Source organism: Liolophura sinensis, chromosome 2 (assembly GCF_032854445.1).
Source record: "Liolophura sinensis isolate JHLJ2023 chromosome 2, CUHK_Ljap_v2, whole genome shotgun sequence".
NCBI lineage: Eukaryota > Metazoa > Mollusca > Polyplacophora > Chitonida > Chitonidae > Liolophura > Liolophura sinensis.
Genome location: NC_088296.1, coordinates 20,992,086 through 21,010,958, shown reverse-complemented (window position 1 = coordinate 21,010,958; position 18,873 = coordinate 20,992,086). Strand labels below are relative to the sequence as shown.

Sequence of the window (18,873 nt, the reverse complement as noted above, 5' to 3'; positions counted from 1 at the left end):
CTAAGGTTTGTTTTTTAGGCAAACTCATAACATTCTTTGCTGGGCATAACCTAAGCCCAACAGAAAAAATATTATAGGCCGTTGTGGAATTTTTTCTGTTTTGTATTGATTATTGAAAAAACCTTAAGATCTGGCAGCAAGACAAAATTTTTTTTGTATCAATGATGGAATATCCCCTTTACGTCCCACTTAATACATCAATGATGAAATACCCCCTTGTGTTATTGTGCTCTACAAGTGTGCAAACCCTGAGCTTAATAAATGCAGTACTTTTTGAGATACCACCTTTATCATTTTGCTTAACATTGCTTTCCCTGTTATTGGATGCCAACGTTCAGGGTACAAAATAATCTACACTAAAAAAAAAAAACAGGATTTTAGATATTCGGATTGAGAAAACTGTAACAAAAATGATCAAAATCCACACAGCCTATTTCCTATTCGTAACAATACAATCACGCTCTCACTCTCGCTTTAAAGACAACAGATAATATAATCAGAGTTTTTTTAGGAGAAAGGGCGAAGACAGATTCCAGTGGAGATGGTAATTGTCTGTCACTGACCTACCTGGACATTTGACATCCATGAAGTAGGAGTTAGGGCTCTGTACAAGGCGCTTCAGCTTACATCGTCTCTTCTCCTCCTCGAGAGAGGGGTGTAGTAAGTCCTTGGCTAACTGCAACACGCAAGTCAACAAACATTTCTTCAAGAGAAAAAAACAACCAATAAGAACAAACTTGGATACCTTGGCCTACGCCATGGCTCTGCCATTGCGTTCGAAATGAACATCGAAGAATGGTTTCAGGAATGATTTGGATTTCATTCCTTAGTATGCAGTTTACAGAAAGTTCTAACATATAACTGAACAACGCCTGTCAAAACTTTCAAAAGTCAAGGTAGATAAGAAATTTTGTCGGAAATCCGCCTTTAAATGCACTATTTATTTCAGACAATTTTGGGTGCATTTGAAATTATAACCCGTCCTAAAGACGAACACAAATATGCGATGAATGAAAAAAAAAACTTGGGACAGTCACTTAAGAGATGGAATGATACTTGACTGACAACAGAAGATTAAAATGTGTCACATTAACTAATTTTTATACAGTATAACTTCCGAGTATAAAATTAGTTCTAATTTTAGCATAACCCATTAGCAGACACCATTCAACTTGAAATTTCAATGAATCCTGAGTGAATAACAAATCTATTTTCCACTCATTTAAAGAAGGCTCGATTTCTGTATTTTTAGTGGTAAATTATGCACTGTATATTTAGAAGACATCTTAGATGGAAGTTTCCCTTCAAAATCGCTTACTGTCTTCACAGTGCATAGCTGTGTCAGCATTCACATACTCCTATTAAAGTGCACCTGCATGACCTGTATTTCCCCCCTCCCCCGAGCGATTTTTTCTTTGTTCATTAATGCTAATAGTTCACATGTCAAACCAAATGTTCGTGTCACTAAATTTACATGAAATTGGGGCCTCCGTGGCTCAGTTGGTTAGTGTGCTAGCGCAACGTAATTACCCAGGAGTCTCTCACGAATGCGGTCGCTGGGAGTTCAAGTCCAGCTTATGCTGGCTTCCTCTCCGGTCGTACGTAACGAACTCAGCCATGGGTTTGACTTTATAAGCCAGTCAATGAATGTTTCTCAAGGTAACTGTTGTGACAGCTCACCTATCGCACAGGTAATTAAAGGAATTTTTAAGATGATTTTTTGATAGTGAACTGCTGAGAGAGTGGTGTCATGGTGGCTGCAACTTTACATCTACATGGTAGGTAACTGCATGCAAACAATACTTTTTCATCAAAATGTTGATGTATTTCATATTCATAGTGTAGTCCTTCCAGATGGACTCAGCATGCCATTTTAGAATTCTGACATTCTTCATAACACCATCAACACTTCCCTAAAAAATCGCTGCAGGTTTCCATCTCTCATCTCCCTCTCACCCCTGGCACATGTAACTCACCTGCGCTGCTCATTTCTTTGTAATATTCCGGTAGAATTTCGAATGCATGTGTATTATGTGCTATAATACTTGTACAGGCTACCATGCTTCAAAATTTAGACGAACAGATATACACGCCTGTCGTCTTCAGTAACAGTAGGTCTATTTGAAGAAAAGTCTCTTACTATGCATCCTGTGTGCGCTAATATAATTCAGAACTTCAGTGGCATCGAGTGCCTTGCCGTCGACAACCATTTTGAAATGTCACGTGACCTAACTCTGTCTTTGAATTGAGTTTTGGCTATGAAATCTCTCAGAAAACTATTATATTTCCATTACCGTGTACAAGCACAACTTCAACATTCTTAATTCAACTCAGAATGGCATACAAAAAGTAAAGTATTTTTTGCGCAGGTAAGTTTGGAGAAAGCGAGCCCAGACCTAACAGTTCAGAAATCTGCAGCGATTTTCTGGAGAGGCATCAACGAATGTCAGAATTTTAAAACAGCACATGCAGTCCATCTATATCGACAAGTTCATAGTGACATGGCAGCTGCTGTGGTGAGAATAAATTTGGTCTGGTTCCTCTTATTTCTCTGGGTTTCAGATCCATCTCAAAATAGGAGGGCTGGGAAAATTGTGCACTTTATTATGGCCTTACGACAGCAATAATCTCAGCTTAACAACAACCCACAGGCATGAGAATGCCTTGTAACAAACAACGATATGAACGTGGAAGGTGCCTGCATCTGACCCGAGAGCCTTTACACGTAAGTGGGGTGTGTGTCCAAGATGGGGGCATGGTCCCCCTTTCTGACAAAATTTTCTGAGAAATTTGGTGAAAATTATAGTTGAATTTGGTGCTCAAAGAGGAATGGAAAATATGATTTCACTGAGTCTGACTTGATTACTCCATACATAAAATAAATCAGTTTTTACAACAATTATCAAATTTTCAGTTGTTATTTCTATCAATGGGTTTGATTACCCTGACCGTTGTGGTTTCATGCCCTACTCAATGAGTATTTCACATATATGACGACGGGTCAGTATTTCAGTATCAACTGGGAACTGAACTCCGCACCTCTGGGTAAACAATCTTATGTAGTGACCACAGTGCGCTCAAGCCAATGCCAGTTTCATTTATTTTTGACACTGCTACCAACAGCCTTCTGTGAAGGCCACAGTGTCTTTCCCCTTTCAACAATTCACTGATCGAAAGACAGGATAATCACCAAAACTTTTTAACCAATTATCTGAAAAGTAAGTAAGTGTTGCTTAGATGCAGAACTTAAATTCTTCAGTATTTTTCACTAAAGAATCCCAGTATGTGGCAAAAACTCATCAAGCAAACTGATAGGACAAGAAATTAGCTGTTTGCGTTTTTAACAAAATTTCATACTGGTTTAAAATCAAACAAAACATAAATGGCTCTACATGTATGATATTGTTTTCCCTTCTTGTAAATTGATAGAAGTTGTCCCAATGAAGGGCAACATCTTCGCAAAACAATTCCAGCAAGGAAACATTGTCTTGCGGTATAACAGTATAATTTCACACTACCAGCACATAGAGAAACGATACTTTACACATTATCTACTTTATCTGATTTTTACAAAAACAAAATCCAAATACATCAGCCACTGTACAGCACAGAAGTACTTATTATTCTACCTGAAACACGATGTTTGCCGCTCTCGAAACTGTCCGCTTCCAGCATTACGACTACCCAAAACTGAAATACTCCTGTTCACAGCCTCGTATACACATGGACAGAGTACACAGTCGTGTGTCGCTCAGTCTTGCATCGGTCTTATGTGTACAAGGTGCTGCTAATCACGTCAACAACATTACTAGTTTATGGTATTACAGGACACAGAAACCGGCAGAAGTGATGGACAACGGACGCGAGTAAGTACATATACGTCACATCAATTCGTAAATGACAATCCTTCTTGCCACATTGAGTCCCCCCTCCCCAAATTTTCTCCTCAGATTTGCACGAATCTCAGAAACCATCTTTTCAGCCAAAAAAAGGACGGAAAATTTTCATGCCTGACCCCAACAATGTGTCGCCAGCAACGTTTGTCACAACGTGGGTCATGGGGGCCGCCATATTGGATTTCACCAACAGTTGTAAGATGAAAATTAACACGCAATTCGCCATACAAAAACAACTACACTTAATGCAACACACAGAGATAGCTGTCACGCTTAGGCAGACAAAATGGTGAAAACTGTTCATTTACATCCAAAATGGCTATACAGTGAATCACAAGATGTCGTTATAGACTTCTTTCCAACATCAGCAACATACACAAGCAGTTACTTCCACATAAACGAAAACAGACGTAGAAGGACACATTTCTAAGTGAATACCAACAATATTAGACCAAATTTTACATCACACGGATCCTCAATGATTCGCTTTTAAGCCTGTATAACTCTTGTCAACATCAGATAAAGCAGAAATGAGAAATTAGGTTAAATGTGCCTCCCATACTCACTGGCATGTCTCTGGTCTCGGACAGCACTAGGGAAAAGGACAGTAAACGGGGTCCACATATATTAAATCAAGGAGGGCACTTGCACAACCCGAGGCAAGCGCCGTAGTTTCGTAAACACCTGACACATTTTCGGACAAGAAATGGCACGTAGTTGAACAGATTTCACGTAATTTGAAAATTTAGGTTGCTTAGTAATTGTTTTTGACTTTAGCAAGCTCTTAAGTTATAAATTTAAATCATACCTTTCGTACTGAAGATCGCTAGCTTATATAAACCCTTTACAAACAGTAATGAAAACGACATCCAATCACTGTATTAGTTTTGATCACTTCTGAACAGCTTTATAAATTAGAATGATATAATTTAAATCTTATAGTAACTCTCTTAATTTAAAGAAAAAAATCAGATTTAAGTTAAAAATGTTTATATTTACTTAAATACGAAAGCAGAACAAATTGTCAATTGGTTCACTATAAAATATAGGAGAGCACGGGTTCTACAGGCTTGTTTCGATCACAGACCCTGACACACCAGTGTTAAGATGGAACCTAGGGCGTATACTTGATGTCTATCCAGGTAAAGATGGAGTCAATCGCAACGTCAGGATTCGGACGAAGAAGGGCGAATACACACGCCCCGTACAAAGTTGCTGTCCATTCATCCAAGTGGATGACCCTCCTCCTTTTACTTTCCGACCAAGGCTATCCCGGCTTGAAACAGCAATCAAGTAAACAAGTGAACCATTCAAAATGCAAGGCGCTGAACAACGGTCAAATAAATAAACAGTTAGTCAGGTGAATTGAAAAATGGCTGTGCTCCACAAGGTAGATCATAATTACTATTGTTTCAAGTTTTAATTTCTGTTTACTTCTTACCTAGATCTACTCAGTACCGATGCGTGTGATTGTAACATTTATAGCTGTTGCACAACAGCAGGATAATATATCCGTCCTCATCCAAAGTTCAGAACTGCACATATGTTTTTTTTTCTTCTATAACCTATCAGAATCCACACCAGAAAAAAAAAACAACAACACGGAAATGAAAACTAACATATTGCACGTGTCTCTAACAATTAATGGAACCCTTTCGAACATTTCCGTCCTTTTCAGAATAAGAAAAATAGTTTGTTCTTTTTATTATTTACTTTTGGTAACATCATGACAAAAAATAAATTGTTTGGCTATTTATAGTGAAAGGAAAGAAAAAGCTATTTACAGTAACATGATCCGAATGGCAAACAGTAAATAGCCTGATTATTCGTAATAATAATGCAACAGCTATTTCTTACTGGCAGGCAAGACCTAAAATATCCATCTAGTTTTAGTTTCTCGTGGAAAACGAGGCTCTGAGCTCTCAATGCCTCGGATCACGTCTACCCGGTATCACGCTACACAGCATGCATGACAACTTGATTGTCACCAACTTCAAGACCTATCACGACAACAAATTTAAGGGGGTCAAGCCTTTGCCGTTTGTCCAAACTAAACGCACAAGTAACCCCAAGCCCACGCCCAAAGTATTACAGTGTCCAATATTACATACAGTTGAGAATATACCATTCCACATTTTTTTCCCAAGCAAATGAACCTCTACGTTTTAATGCGTTTTTGATATAATCGAATGTACACATTACTTGTATGTATATGCTTACAACACGGTATTTTCCCCATGTATACGTTCATGTGTTAAAGAAATGCACATTACACCATTCACTGCGATAAGCGGTCAAAAGAAATGATAACAGTCATAAACAATTGTTAGAACTAAATGGGTGCAGGGGTGTGTTTTCTTATACAAAAATTGAGTTCCAAAGAGTTTTGAAGGAGTATCAGTATATAACGTTTGTATGGCCGGGAAGATGATCGGGTGGAAATAGACAGCCTATTTCCTGGTTTTTGTACCATGCCTTATGTACGCCCAGGTTAGCTGTCCATTTTCTACAAAACATGTAATTTTCTTGTCAAATCTACCTGTGCAGATGTGGTTACATTGTCGCAGTCACCCACGTGTGTTTTGTTGTGTGTGCTATTTTTGGAAAATAGGGATGACCTCAGCGGAAATGACCTAGGCTGACGTCATTCTTTTTATGTAAATGAGGGTGTTTCCATCAGACACACAGACAGGCCCAAAATGGCGAAGACGTACGACTATCTGTTCAAACTTTTGTTAATAGGCGATTCGGGTGTTGGTAAAACCTGCGTTCTTTTCAGATTTTCAGAAGATGCTTTTAATTCAACATTTATATCAACGATAGGTAAGGACTTTGGCCGTTTTTTTTTGTGGGATCGGTATGGTTAGCCACGTCGACGAAGCGAACTGAGTACAAACTTCACAAATCCATTGCTAACTCCTTCAAAAGAAAGTTACTCAGTACACAAAGTAATTTGATTATGTGATGTAGGTTGGAGGAACACTTGCTGGTAAGACTTCCTCAGTGTGTCTGATTTGTCGGTCGAGGTACATAACAGCCACTGTGACAGCTTGGAATTAAAGATATCTGATTCTCTGAGCTAGGTCTGCCGATGACATCAGCATCAGCTGATTGAGAGATGTTTAACTGGAACCGGCTTCTTGAATTTTGACAAAGACTTCAGTAGTTCGCTTCAGTTAATGTAAACTGTAGATTATTATCACAGAAGAAAATGTCTTAGACTTGCACATACATACTATTGGTTAAATTAGGGATAACTGAGCAGTGATGGTCACAGTAAAGAGCGTTCAGCTTTATGTGAGGAAACTGATATACATTATCAGTGAGCCAAGTCAGTGTTTCAGGAGTTCACAGGAGTTTAGGCGAGACAGGGTGGGTGCCCTTGCAAAGTAGGGGAACCCAAAGGGGTGATTTTATGGCATTTTCTAGAATGAATGTACACCTGGCATTGTCGAGTCTGTCGGCTCATAGGTGCAGTTAGCAGGCACAGTAAAATTGCGCCTTTAGCCGCGTTAGGCTGTGAGAGCCTTCTCCCAGTCTCGCCTAAAACTCCTTGAACATGCGAGACTCCTGAAATGCCGACTAGGCTTATTGCATGAATATCTTGATAAATACAGAAAATTTAACTTACTTGAAACTGTGGACTTCCGAGCATTTGATGTTTTACTTGAATTTACCGTCCCCATGCAGTGAAATATGTAGTCTGAATAGCATGAAAGTGAATACGGAACTCAGCTTATTGTCAACATAGGCACAGAAGCCTGGGTATTATCTGGCATAGTTTTCAGGATATCTTCCATTTTGTTCATTGCTCTGTAGCTACCATATTTCTTATAACTTTTGGGACAACTGGTCTGTTCATTTTAGGCAATGTACATGTAATTGTAGAAGGAATATTGAGTTTCTTTTTTCTTACATGCTTAGACCATCTAATGAACAACATGCTCATGTCTTTTCCAAAAAGCTGGCAAAGAAAAGTAATGTTCTACTTTCGACACTACTAATATGTGTCCCAGAAATCGGAAGAATTAGGGTACCCTTGTTATCTGTCACCTCCTCATCTGCTTGCCACTGGCACTTCCATGGGCAAGAGGAGTGCCTGGAGATGTGCGGTCTTCAGTGCAATAGACTTATAGGGTATATTACAGATTACATCATGCATAATGCAGATGGAACAATTCCAGATTTTTGAACAGAGGAAACAGCTGTAGATCTATGCAGATGTACACCACATTTCAAATTAGTGTCATGTCTGTAAATACCAACCTACTTGCTGATATCGATTCAGTTTTATATGTTGTCTAGCAGTGGTTAAGTGGACAATAGATATGAGATCTTGAACACTGAAGAGAGGGTCTAGCTACATAACCTGATGTACCTCCATTATGGTGTTTTTTATGCAGTACAGTGCTAATCGTTTGCTGGAGAAATTCCTTGCAGAAACACTGTCTTTGGGGTAATATACTCTACTTCCCCAACCTTTTCACGTGTCAAAGAGCAACTTTCAGTGCAATTTATCTACATTTTTAATTCGATTTTCGAGAAAAAACTACACTGGTTGGATTTGCCAATTTCAGGGCTTTTACTAATTTTATCAACGCTGATTAATGCCTTCAGAATATGCTTGAATTAACGCCTTACAAACATGCGAAAAGGTTAAAGAATTACGGCACTGGACTGTTTTTTTTTTTTTTTTGCTGTATAGTGCTAATGTCTCGTTGGAGAAATTCCTTACAGAAACACTGTCTTTGGGGTAATATAATAGTATACTGTATAGGACACTCATATGAGTACTGGTATCTAAATGAGCAGTCATGGATGTTACCATGGAGAATATTAAGCATTTTCTGTTGGGAGACCAGTTAAGGTAAAAAAAAGCATGTTCTGCCGGATTCAGTTGATGCTAAGTGTAACTTCTTTGTGCCAGGTGTTGCCTTATTCTGATTAAAGGTGTAAAAGTACTTCTTCTGTTATGATAAATATTGAAATATTCTTGGATAACTAAAAGATAAATAAATAATGTTGGCTACTGTAATTAAACCCGTACTGAAATACTGAGTTGATATTATTCTTACTCTCTCTCTTCAGCAGCCTTCACGTCTTTGTCTGTGACGAAAGTAATGTGACATGCAGAAATTGAAAGTGTTTATTTATTTTATTTATTTGATTGGTGTTTTACGTCATACTCCAGAATATTTCACTTATACGATGGCAGTCAGCATTATGGTGGGTAGAAACCAGGCAGGGCCTGGGGGGAAACCCACGACCGTCCGCAGGTTGCTGGAAGACCTTCCCACTTACAGCTGGAGAGGAAAACAGCAAGAGCTGGGCTTGAACTCACAGTGACCACATTGGTGAGAGGCTCCTGGGTCATTATACTGCGCTAGTGCGCTAACCAACTGAGCCACGAAGGCCCCGAGATTGAAAGTAGAACTCAGTAGCATAAACCTTTGCATCTGTTGTAAGATCTTGGCTTACTTATAAACCACAATGTCATGTTAGTTGTTCCTGGTTTTGTATTGCAAAATACTAATTACACATGGGATACTATTTATTCTCATTCATTTCATTGTTTGTTTCAGGGATAGACTTTAAAATAAGAACTATAGAATTAGATGGGAAGAAGATCAAATTACAGATATGGTGAGTCAATACTTGAAATGTTAAGGCCAACATTAAAAATATGTTTGTTTGGTGTTACCCTACCCTCAAAAGAGGATCATATTCTTGGGGTTTTTTGTGGATTTTTATAGTTTAAATTTTTAATTTCTTTAAAATCCCTATTGTTTTCATTAACAAGAATGAAAAAACAAGAACTGATCATTTTTCCTGATAGGTTCAGACTTGAGTTATGGCCAACAAAGAATTTTTTAAAGATGACCTGAAGTCATTACCTTACACAAAATCATGTGCATTTTGTTGTAATGGGGTAATTCACCTGAAATACCATACATATGATAAAGTAGAATAAGCTCTCTGTATAAAGGGCTTGGTCTGAACATGCCGAAAGGGTAAACAAGTTAAGACAGTATCAACTACTAAGGAAGATGAGGCCATGGCACAGACTGGTCGGGTCAAGGAATCAAAAGAAAAACTAAAAAACCCCACAAATGTGCCACTTTTAAATGCAGGGACATGTTTTCTTAGAGGTAACCAGTTTTGCCTACTGCTTGTGTACTTGATGGTGGTTTAGCGTATTCGACAGATAGTTTTTTCCAAACGTCCGATTTTTACTGAACCTGGGATGGGACTTTCGAGGTTATGTCAGTCTGGAAACATTCTGACATCTCTATTGAACATTCTATGTTTACATGGAAGTTAAACAATAGGGATGGCTTCATTTGCTGCGATTCAAGTACTTATGGCTTGATTGGCCGCAATGCTGACTTATATGCTATCATAGCAGGGTAAATGAGCCTAATAGCACCTTGTACCTACATCTCTACCGGTAAAGCCCTTTATAACGCCACCCTCACTTATCCCCAGCCATAGGACCAGGGGCTAGTTTCATGAAGCGTACTTAGTGTTAAGTATCCCTTAGACAAGTGCACTTTATATCTCTACAACATACGTTGCCATTGTAGTTAAGGGCTTAATTAACTAAGGGCACTTCACGAAACCGGCCCCTGGTACAAAAATCCCTGATGTGATTTTCCATACTCTCCTATCGCCATCCACCAGGCTCTTTTCTGGAGAAAATGTGTTAAAACCATTGGTAATGCCCTCGCTTTTGTGCCAGAAATGGCCCCCAGCGATACATACTATAGGTCCAAATGTTTGCTAGTGTCAGCTATAAATTACAGCATGTGTAGCATGTGTTACCAACATTTTTAAGTCTGTTACATGGGTACATAAATTCTCTGTCAAGTTTTTGAACTTTTTGGACTGTCTAAGCTGTAACTGGCTGTATGAAATTGAAGTTCAGTCAATCAAGTCCGCCATTAGCGATCATCGTTGAAACAACAACAACTAAATGTATGAAACCTCACTTTTATAACTGAGGTGTTCATTTACATGCCGTGATTTGGAAAAAGAAAATGAAGACACAACTCATTGTAAATGTACGATCAAAGACAATGGCCAGGCAAACTAAATAATTCGTCAAAGAAAACAATCCACAGACTGGATCAAAAGGAGGGTGGATTACTTCCTGGTTTGCCAACTGTGACTTATGACCTTCAAACAATCCACAGACTGGATCAAAAGGAGGGTGGATTACTTCCTGGTTTGCCAACTGTGACTTATGACCTTCAAACAATCCACAGACTGGATCAAAAGGAGGGTGGATTACTTCCTGGTTTGCCAACTGTGACTTATGACCTTCAAACAATCCACAGACTGGATCAAAAGGAGGCCGGATTACTTCCTGGTTTGCCAACTGTGACTTATGACCTTCAAACCTCAGGAGCTGATCCTTCTGACAGTCCCATGACAACTAGGCCGGGGCAGAAAAATCACCTAAACCTGCCAAATTACTGTGCACAGCTCTGTATGGGTGCAAGGTTGTTTTCTATGTCCAGATTGTTATATGTGATATCTCTTTTTTGATGAAAAACCTCAGACCCTCATTGCACCGCCAATCTCACTATACTGATAACATGGAGTCGATAGCAATCCCAACGTTATAATGAGGTTCATCTGTATTGTCAGTTTTGTTTTTTGTACGTTTTGTGACGTTTATTGGGAACGAATAGTTTTTTTTAAACATATCGCCATACACGTTTGGTGTATTGTGCATCGTTTCGTAGAGCCACGTATCACACTGATACAGTGGCGTATACTTCTACTTCACAGCAGGTATCTTGTCTTTTATTAGGTTGTAGGTTTTCAGTGCTATGTAGAGTGCATGGAAGATTCACGTGTGATACTTTTTCCATCTTTGAAATCATGTAGTGTGTTATCAAAAAATCACATTTGTTAAAAAAAATGTTGCCATAGGGATTATAGGCAATGGGCAAGGTTTAAACTCATTGCAGATCTTTGAACAACACCGAGTGGAATTATATTTAAATGGAGCCGCTCACCAATGCTGTCGTAAGTTCAAATCCAGGTCAAAGCAGCAGCTTCTCTGGTCATACATGGGAAGTTCTGACAGCAACATTCAGATGGCCGTGAGTTTCCTCCCACCATAATGCTTGCCACTGTCATATAAGTGAAATATTTTTGAGTACATGAGTACAGCGTAGAACATCAATCAAATAAATAAATAATATGTGTTGAAATGTTTCTTATGTGACAGTATGATTTCTCCACAGGGACACAGCCGGACAAGAGAGGTTCAGAACCATCACCACAGCATACTACAGAGGAGCAATGGTAAGGGGCAGCCAAGTGATAACTTCATACAACACAAGGCCTTCCTCTGTGTTGTTGATCATGTTTGCACACACATATTATAATACTCCTTGCAGAAGACCAAGCATGTGAAATCTTAGCACCATACTCCGTACAGCTCATGTGCCACACCCTACGCTTGCTTTACAATACAACCACCTCCAAGTTATACTTTTTGTGAAGTCCTGAAATAAGTCTGCCGCACACCTGTAGTTTTGTCTCCAAAATTGGACTGTAAAGGTGCATGGAGTGCTGTGAATTTTGCTCTTTCAAGGTTGAGTGATGTTTTTGAATTTCATGACAAATCCGTGACGGTGTCCAACATCATGTCATTGCCAGAGTATTATGTTGTCAAAATGCACATATTTTTGTATTTTGAACGCATACATAGATCTTGGGTGACAGGAAACACATTTGTTGCTTGAGTACAAATACATGTATTTGAGCAGAAAAAAAAATTAAAATCTGTTGTATGCCTTTAGGTCTTTGAGAAATACACATACATGGAGATATTATGTGAATTGCAACATATGCTACTGGTTTGTGCCAGCATGTGCACAACTCATGCTGGCTTTTCCCTGGGCTTTGCCGAGTTTCCCCCCACCGTATTGCAGGCCGATGTCGAATTATTGAATTATTGAATAGGGCGTAAAACACCAATTGTGTTGCGAATATTCTCAAATATGCTTAGTGTTATTTAAGTTAAAGTTGACTGCAATTGTCCCTAATACATTTTTTTTTTTTTTGTTGTGGTACATTGACATTTGTGTAATCTGATTACTAAATAATTATTGAAATTTTCTCTACTTGCAGGGTATCATGCTGGTATATGATATTACAAATGAAAAATCCTTTGAAAATATTCGAAACTGGATAAGAAATATTGAAGAGGTAGGTTGCTGAAAATATTTGTGATTGAGTTAAATTTACTATATTCATTTATTACTTCTTGTCATCAGAGGAGGGAAGAAAAACATTTCAACATTTATACCTTCATGCAGACATGGGAAAGGGGAGATAAGCTGGATATAAGGTTTATCTCCCCTTTCATCACCAAAAAAAGATGGCTCCATGTAATTGGTTTGACTGGGGTTTAGTGCTCTACTCAAGATTGTTTGAATTAGCCCAAATATAGCAACACAGTGCTAGTAATTTAATGATATCTTTCAGTGTTGCAGTACAGTTTGCCCTTAAATACAAAGTTCTATTGTGATAAACAAGAGCAGCTGTGACATATCCTGTACACAGGGCCTAATCCAGCCATTCTCACCATCTGATTACCGGATGCTGCTGTTCCCTCAAAGTGCCCTTTGCGTCCCAAAAAAAAAAAAAAAAAAGAAACAGGCCGAATTCATTATAAGACTCGGATTATCTATTTAGTTGATAGGTTTCAGCCAGCCAATGTGGCGAAAGCAAATTGGCCTACCTTTGCCACAGTTACGAAAGCAAATGAATGCCGTTCAACTTCAGTTGTTTAGGTTTAAAGTTCGTAAATTTACTCAAATTTAGTGTTGGATCCAGAATCAAGAAGGAATATTTGACTTCAGTGTGAAAGAATGGTTATGAAAACAACAAAGTTTTTAAAGGGCAGTTAAAATCGGAAAAATATGCCCTGAAGCAGGTGACGAGAATTGGACCCGTGACGACAATTGGACCCGTGACGAGAATTGGACCCGTGACAATTCAATTAGCATTCAGATTATGCAGACCGGGAATTACATTCAATTTACTTTCAAAAAAAAAATCACGGACGACCGACCCGACTTCAAAAAACAGGGTTTGTTACCCGCAACAAACAACTTTTTAATGATGGCCTTGGGTAGCTATGATACAACGTGATGATCAAATGCACATGTCATCCGGGATGGCAGAGTTCTCCACATATCAGTAAATACAAGCCATCCTTAGACTGAAGTTTCGAGCTAGGTATGTGTTGTGGTGTGCACGTGGGGTGGAGGTTAACCGTAGGAATCGAGACCCTTAAAAATGTACGAGAATCGAAATATTCATCAGTGAGGTGCCCTTCACCGGTGGTCCCACCCTGTGCCCTTCTAAGGCCAGATTAGTCCCTGGTATGTGATTTGGTTTGTTCTTTGCTGCATTTGTTAAATGGCTGGCCCACAGTAAGAGATATGTCAAAAATTTCCCAAGCAACAGTTACAGAATGACCAACTTGAGTAGTCATTCTACTTCAATAGTCAATTGGAGGTAAAAATGCCAGCTGACCTACTCAAATTTTCGAGATATTTTCTCGAAAAAAATATTTCATAGATGATCTACTCGAAATGAATCAATTGATGTGTTTTCTCTGTGTTTCCAGCATGCCTCGTCAGATGTGGAAAAAATGATATTAGGAAACAAATGTGATATGAACGACCGGAGGCAGGTGTCAAAGGAACGAGGGGAACAGGTAATCTTTGAAAGAGTATATAACAATGAGTTGGAGTCAGAGGAAGAGCGTATTGGTAATATTAATATCAACCTGGTGTATAGAAAGCTGAAGGATATAAACAATAGGCTAGCATCAAAGGAATAAGACCGTGGTGGATGATCAGTTGGTAGAGCGTCCACTTTGGGGGCAGTAGATCCAGGGTCAGTGCTGGGCCACGTCACATACAAGACCTTAAAGGGATGTACCGTTGATGTCAAAGAAGTTGCGCTGTTATTTTAGACGTCATCTATATTAAGTGTAGACTTCTAGGTACCCATTTACATGTATCTGACTTTGAGTGAAGAGTGAAAAGTTCAGTTTTGTTTGGAGTTTCCCTTCAACCATCAACATATTTAAGTCGCTGTATTTAAAAAGCCTGTTTTTGTCAGTCAGTAACTTCCCCTTGTTGTCTAGGCGATGGAAGGTGTTCAGTGAACTTGAAATGTGAAATAAGGTATTGTGTCGTAATTATGTGGTCTTCTGTGTAACTTCATTTATGGCGTACAGATGATTGGAAATTACGAACACTTAACAAAAACATTGATAGAAAGGAAGATTGTATTTGGTTTACTAGATTATAATTCACTTACAATGTATGGTATTGTTTACATGTGTGATCCCCGAGCATCTGTTGCTTTGTGTTAATCTTTGCACTGCCTGATTTGCGTGTTATCTCGTCGGGCAGACAGTTGAGACCAGTGACGGATTTGCTCTTATAATTCTCTGAATTGGCATTTTTCTGAAAATATAGGCCCGGGAGGTTTAGTTAGGAGTATTTGTATTTAGCCGAACCAACTCAAAAATTTTGAACTTGTTTTTGGGGCGGTATGTTCCTGAAAAGAGGGAGTTGTAGCTGCCTTGCTTAGGGTTCAGAATTAAGAAGGTAGTGCAGTGACTGGTTTACCCGTATCAGTATAATGGCTCGGGTGGGGAAGCTTACTTGCCTTTGGTAAGTTGTCTCAGTGAAGGAGCACAAGAGAAAGGAGCTGTGAAAATACGTCCTGCAACAAGGAGCCACATTACATCCTCTCTAAGGAATACTTCTTTATCATATGACTGAAAAATTTGTCGTGTGACGTTAAACCCTAATTACTCACTCACTCACCCAAAGGAACAAGGGGGAAGAAGTAATCTTAATACTAACTTGGTGTGTAGAAGGATATAAAGGATGGAATGGTGTCAAAGGTAATGGGAACATGTAATTTTGATATCAACCGGGTGTAACGGGAAGAAAAATCTCCTGCACTTTATACATTTTGTAGACACACGATGACACATAGCATGTTACATTGTAACTTAATAGTAAGATAATGATAAATAATGTTGTGAGTGGGGTCTGTTGTGAGCTGATTCGGATAGTAAACAGTCTGTCGACTTCGTGGGAAGGTCTTCCAGCAACCTGTGGATGTTCATGGGTTTTACCCTGGTTTCCTCCCAAGCATAACGCTGGCCGCCATCGTAGAAGTGAAATATTCTTGAGTACGGCATAAAACACTAATCAAACAAATAAATATATAAATTCTGTTTACTTTGTGTTGTAGCTTGCGATAGAACACGGTATAAAGTTCATGGAGACTTCAGCCAAGGCCAGCATTAATGTGGAGGAGGCTTTCTTTACTCTGGCTCGAGACATCAAAGCTAAAATGGACAGAAAAATGGTGAGGCCTTGTTGTATACTTCTTCATTTCTTAGGTTCATGAGTTTGAGGAAACTACAGCATAAATGACCTGAAAATTCTACCAGAAAAGAGCCTTTTTGGAGGCAAATAAATGTCATAAGATATTACTTCTGGTGCTAAAATTGACATTTTCCCAATAGGATATGATCCTACCTTTCAGATACCTCTCAGTGCACCTTTCTGAAATCAATAGAACTCACAGAATCTGGAAAAATGAGCAACTTAGTCATGAACGAAATTTTAGGTCATTTAGGGTATAGTGAAAGTTTTTGTCATCAGAAATATCACTGAAAACTGTGGAGAAAATGCCATCAGTTTGTCCTGATAAGCATTTTTTCCACAGACTTTGATGAATTTAAGTTGATTTGTGGACCACAACTGGGATGGCCTCATCGTATCCTTAACATGCTTATGAAAATTTTCCAAAATATTAAATGGCAGAAAATTTATTTAAGAAAAATATTAAATGAAACGCTGCATTTGTCAATAAACTTTTGATGGGTTTGCACTATCAAACTGAGTATGGTAATAATTTAAGAATCAACTCAAATACATGTATAATGTTCTACTAGTGAGCATTCAAATACATGCGCAGTTGGAGAACAGAACCCTTGTCAACTTAAGTCAAACTTTTAAATCATTGTAAAATTGTTATTTCTGATGGAACAAGGTCAAAAAATTGCTTTTATATAAATTGTGAGTAATATAATGGAAAGGGACATACCAAATTTAATGATTAAAAGGGTGACAGGAGTCTTAAGATTGCTTTGTAATCATGTGATCAGATCTCGAACAAGGGAAGTAACTCTTGCAACACCTGAGCTCCTCTGATAAATGCAAGTGAGTAGGTATGTGAATATATGCTCGGTGGTTAGTGGAGGTTTAAAAAAAAAGGAAGAGAAATGAGCCGCCTTTCTCACTTTATCCAGTATGTCTCAGGAATCTAGTATATTTCTCCAAATACATGGTGTTGTCCTTCATTTGTCTATAGGAAGCATCAAGCCCACAAAACAAAGGGGGAGGTTACCAGCTAACGAAAAAGGAATCTACACCGAAGAAATCAGGCTGGCGCTGTCAACTATTATGATTGGACAAAAGTATCGTGTGATCATAGTTGAGACTTTATCATAAGGGTTTTCACAGGTGGAGCGCCACATCACTAAAAGTAGCTTTCCCAGTGCTGATGAAAGTTTATAACAAGCATTTTCATGGGACGAAAAGAGTTACTATATGGCACTCATTGGAGGAGCATTTCATCACAATCGTTTTCATTGGCAGGGCCAGTGCTGTGTTACGAGCCTTTCCATTGGTGGATTTGTATAAAACTGGCACTCTCATTGGATAATCTGGTGGAGTACATGTGCATGATTGTAGAGGTTTCACTCACCTTATGTATGGAAATGAAACTGGTTTAGTGTCAGATGTGGATGAACACCATAGCATGTAATATGTGACCATCCCTCCGTTGTAAATGGGAAATTCCCTGGGGAATTCCCCAAATCTGTCTAACTTGTTCAGAATGTTTTATGTATAATTTTTTTTTTTTTATCATCCCACCTCCAAGGACACGTAAATATTACCCTGAATACTAAAAGCACAGGGCTAAGCTGGTGTACTTGGTCCATGTCGCAGCAGTCCGTTTTTCATGGTAGAAATAATTTTTAAATCCCATTAAATGCGGACAACCAGACATCACTTTCTAAATTTCAATTCCTGTGCTTCCTAGGCTGTGGCGTAATGAAGACATAGTCAAGTCCATTCGGACACGAACAAGAAGAAGGTTGAATTCTGTTTCATTTAGCTTGACACATTATACCCCACAGTAACCTCCCTTTGTATAGAGACATTGCTGTTTTTTGATGAAGTTGAACATGCTCCTTTACATCACTTCCACCACAAGCAAAGTTTGTGCAGAAATCTTGAACCATGCCAAAGGTCACTGGGGTCACAGTCATGAGGCAGGAAGTGATGTCAGAAAACACACGCATATCAGTGGTGAGGCTAAGCATGAACAAGTCCACATCTCAGCTTTGTCTGGTTGTGGCAGTGATGTAAAGGGAACGTAGAGAGCGGGACATGGATGTAAGGAGTGTAAGATTTGAGTTGCTGTACAGTGTAGCGCAGGTTCATTACGGTGCTGTCGAGTCATTCCGTGAAGTGGAGGGACGTCGGTCAGCAGCTGTAGCCTTTCAACTCATGTATTGTTTTGTATTGAATCTGTACCATGTTCTTCTTTACACATACAGTAACTTAAGAAGCATTGTTGTTGCTTTGATGCGTGCTCACCTGTGTATTTTTTTTTTAATCAAATCTCTCTCTGTCTTTATGCATGTCTTTTATGCAGAAAAGACTGAATTAGTGAATTGGTGCTTGCCATAATTGTGCTGTGTAGAATCCTTTGCTTCTAACCCCAGTAGTGTTTGTCACAGACACACACATGTATCCTTGCATGGCTGGACGATTGAACTGCAGAGCATCTGATTCAAATGATATAAATCAGTGTTACCAGCTGTGCAACAACAACAAAAATCTGT

General features: G+C 38.8%; 2 protein-coding genes across 2 annotated transcripts in view; one reads left to right on the top strand and one right to left on the bottom strand.

Annotated features, from left to right (window-relative positions):
• The window catches only part of LOC135462695 (small ribosomal subunit protein eS27-like), an 8,854-nt gene extending 4,348 nt beyond the window's left edge, over nt 1–4,506 (bottom strand). Inside the window, exons 1-2 of the mRNA XM_064739918.1 lie at nt 4,463–4,506; nt 568–676 (exon numbers count right to left, since the gene is read on the bottom strand). Of these exons, the coding sequence (XP_064595988.1) occupies nt 568–676; nt 4,463–4,468 (115 nt within the window). The 5' untranslated portion in view covers nt 4,469–4,506. The remainder of the gene's footprint in view (nt 1–567; nt 677–4,462) is intronic.
• Nucleotides 4,507–6,595: 2,089 nt separating this feature from the next.
• Nucleotides 6,596–18,873, top strand: LOC135462693 (ras-related protein Rab-8A-like). Its single transcript, XM_064739915.1, has 7 exons — nt 6,596–6,719; nt 9,479–9,539; nt 12,152–12,212; nt 13,044–13,121; nt 14,551–14,640; nt 16,203–16,319; nt 17,331–18,873. The coding sequence occupies exons 1-7, from the start codon at nt 6,596–6,598 to the stop codon at nt 17,424–17,426; spliced, it is 627 nt and encodes a 208-aa protein (XP_064595985.1). The 3' UTR covers nt 17,427–18,873.

Excerpts from the sequence above, each read along its gene's own strand:
- LOC135462693 (XM_064739915.1), top strand. The coding sequence starts at position 6,596 with ATGGCGAAGACGTACGACTATCTGTTCAAACTTTTGTTAATAGGCGAT. Across the intron at positions 6,720-9,478 it reads AACATTTATATCAACGATAG|GGATAGACTTTAAAATAAGA; the intron begins GTAAGGACTTTG and ends TGTTTGTTTCAG. Across the intron at positions 14,641-16,202 it reads CAAAGGAACGAGGGGAACAG|CTTGCGATAGAACACGGTAT; the intron begins GTAATCTTTGAA and ends TTTGTGTTGTAG.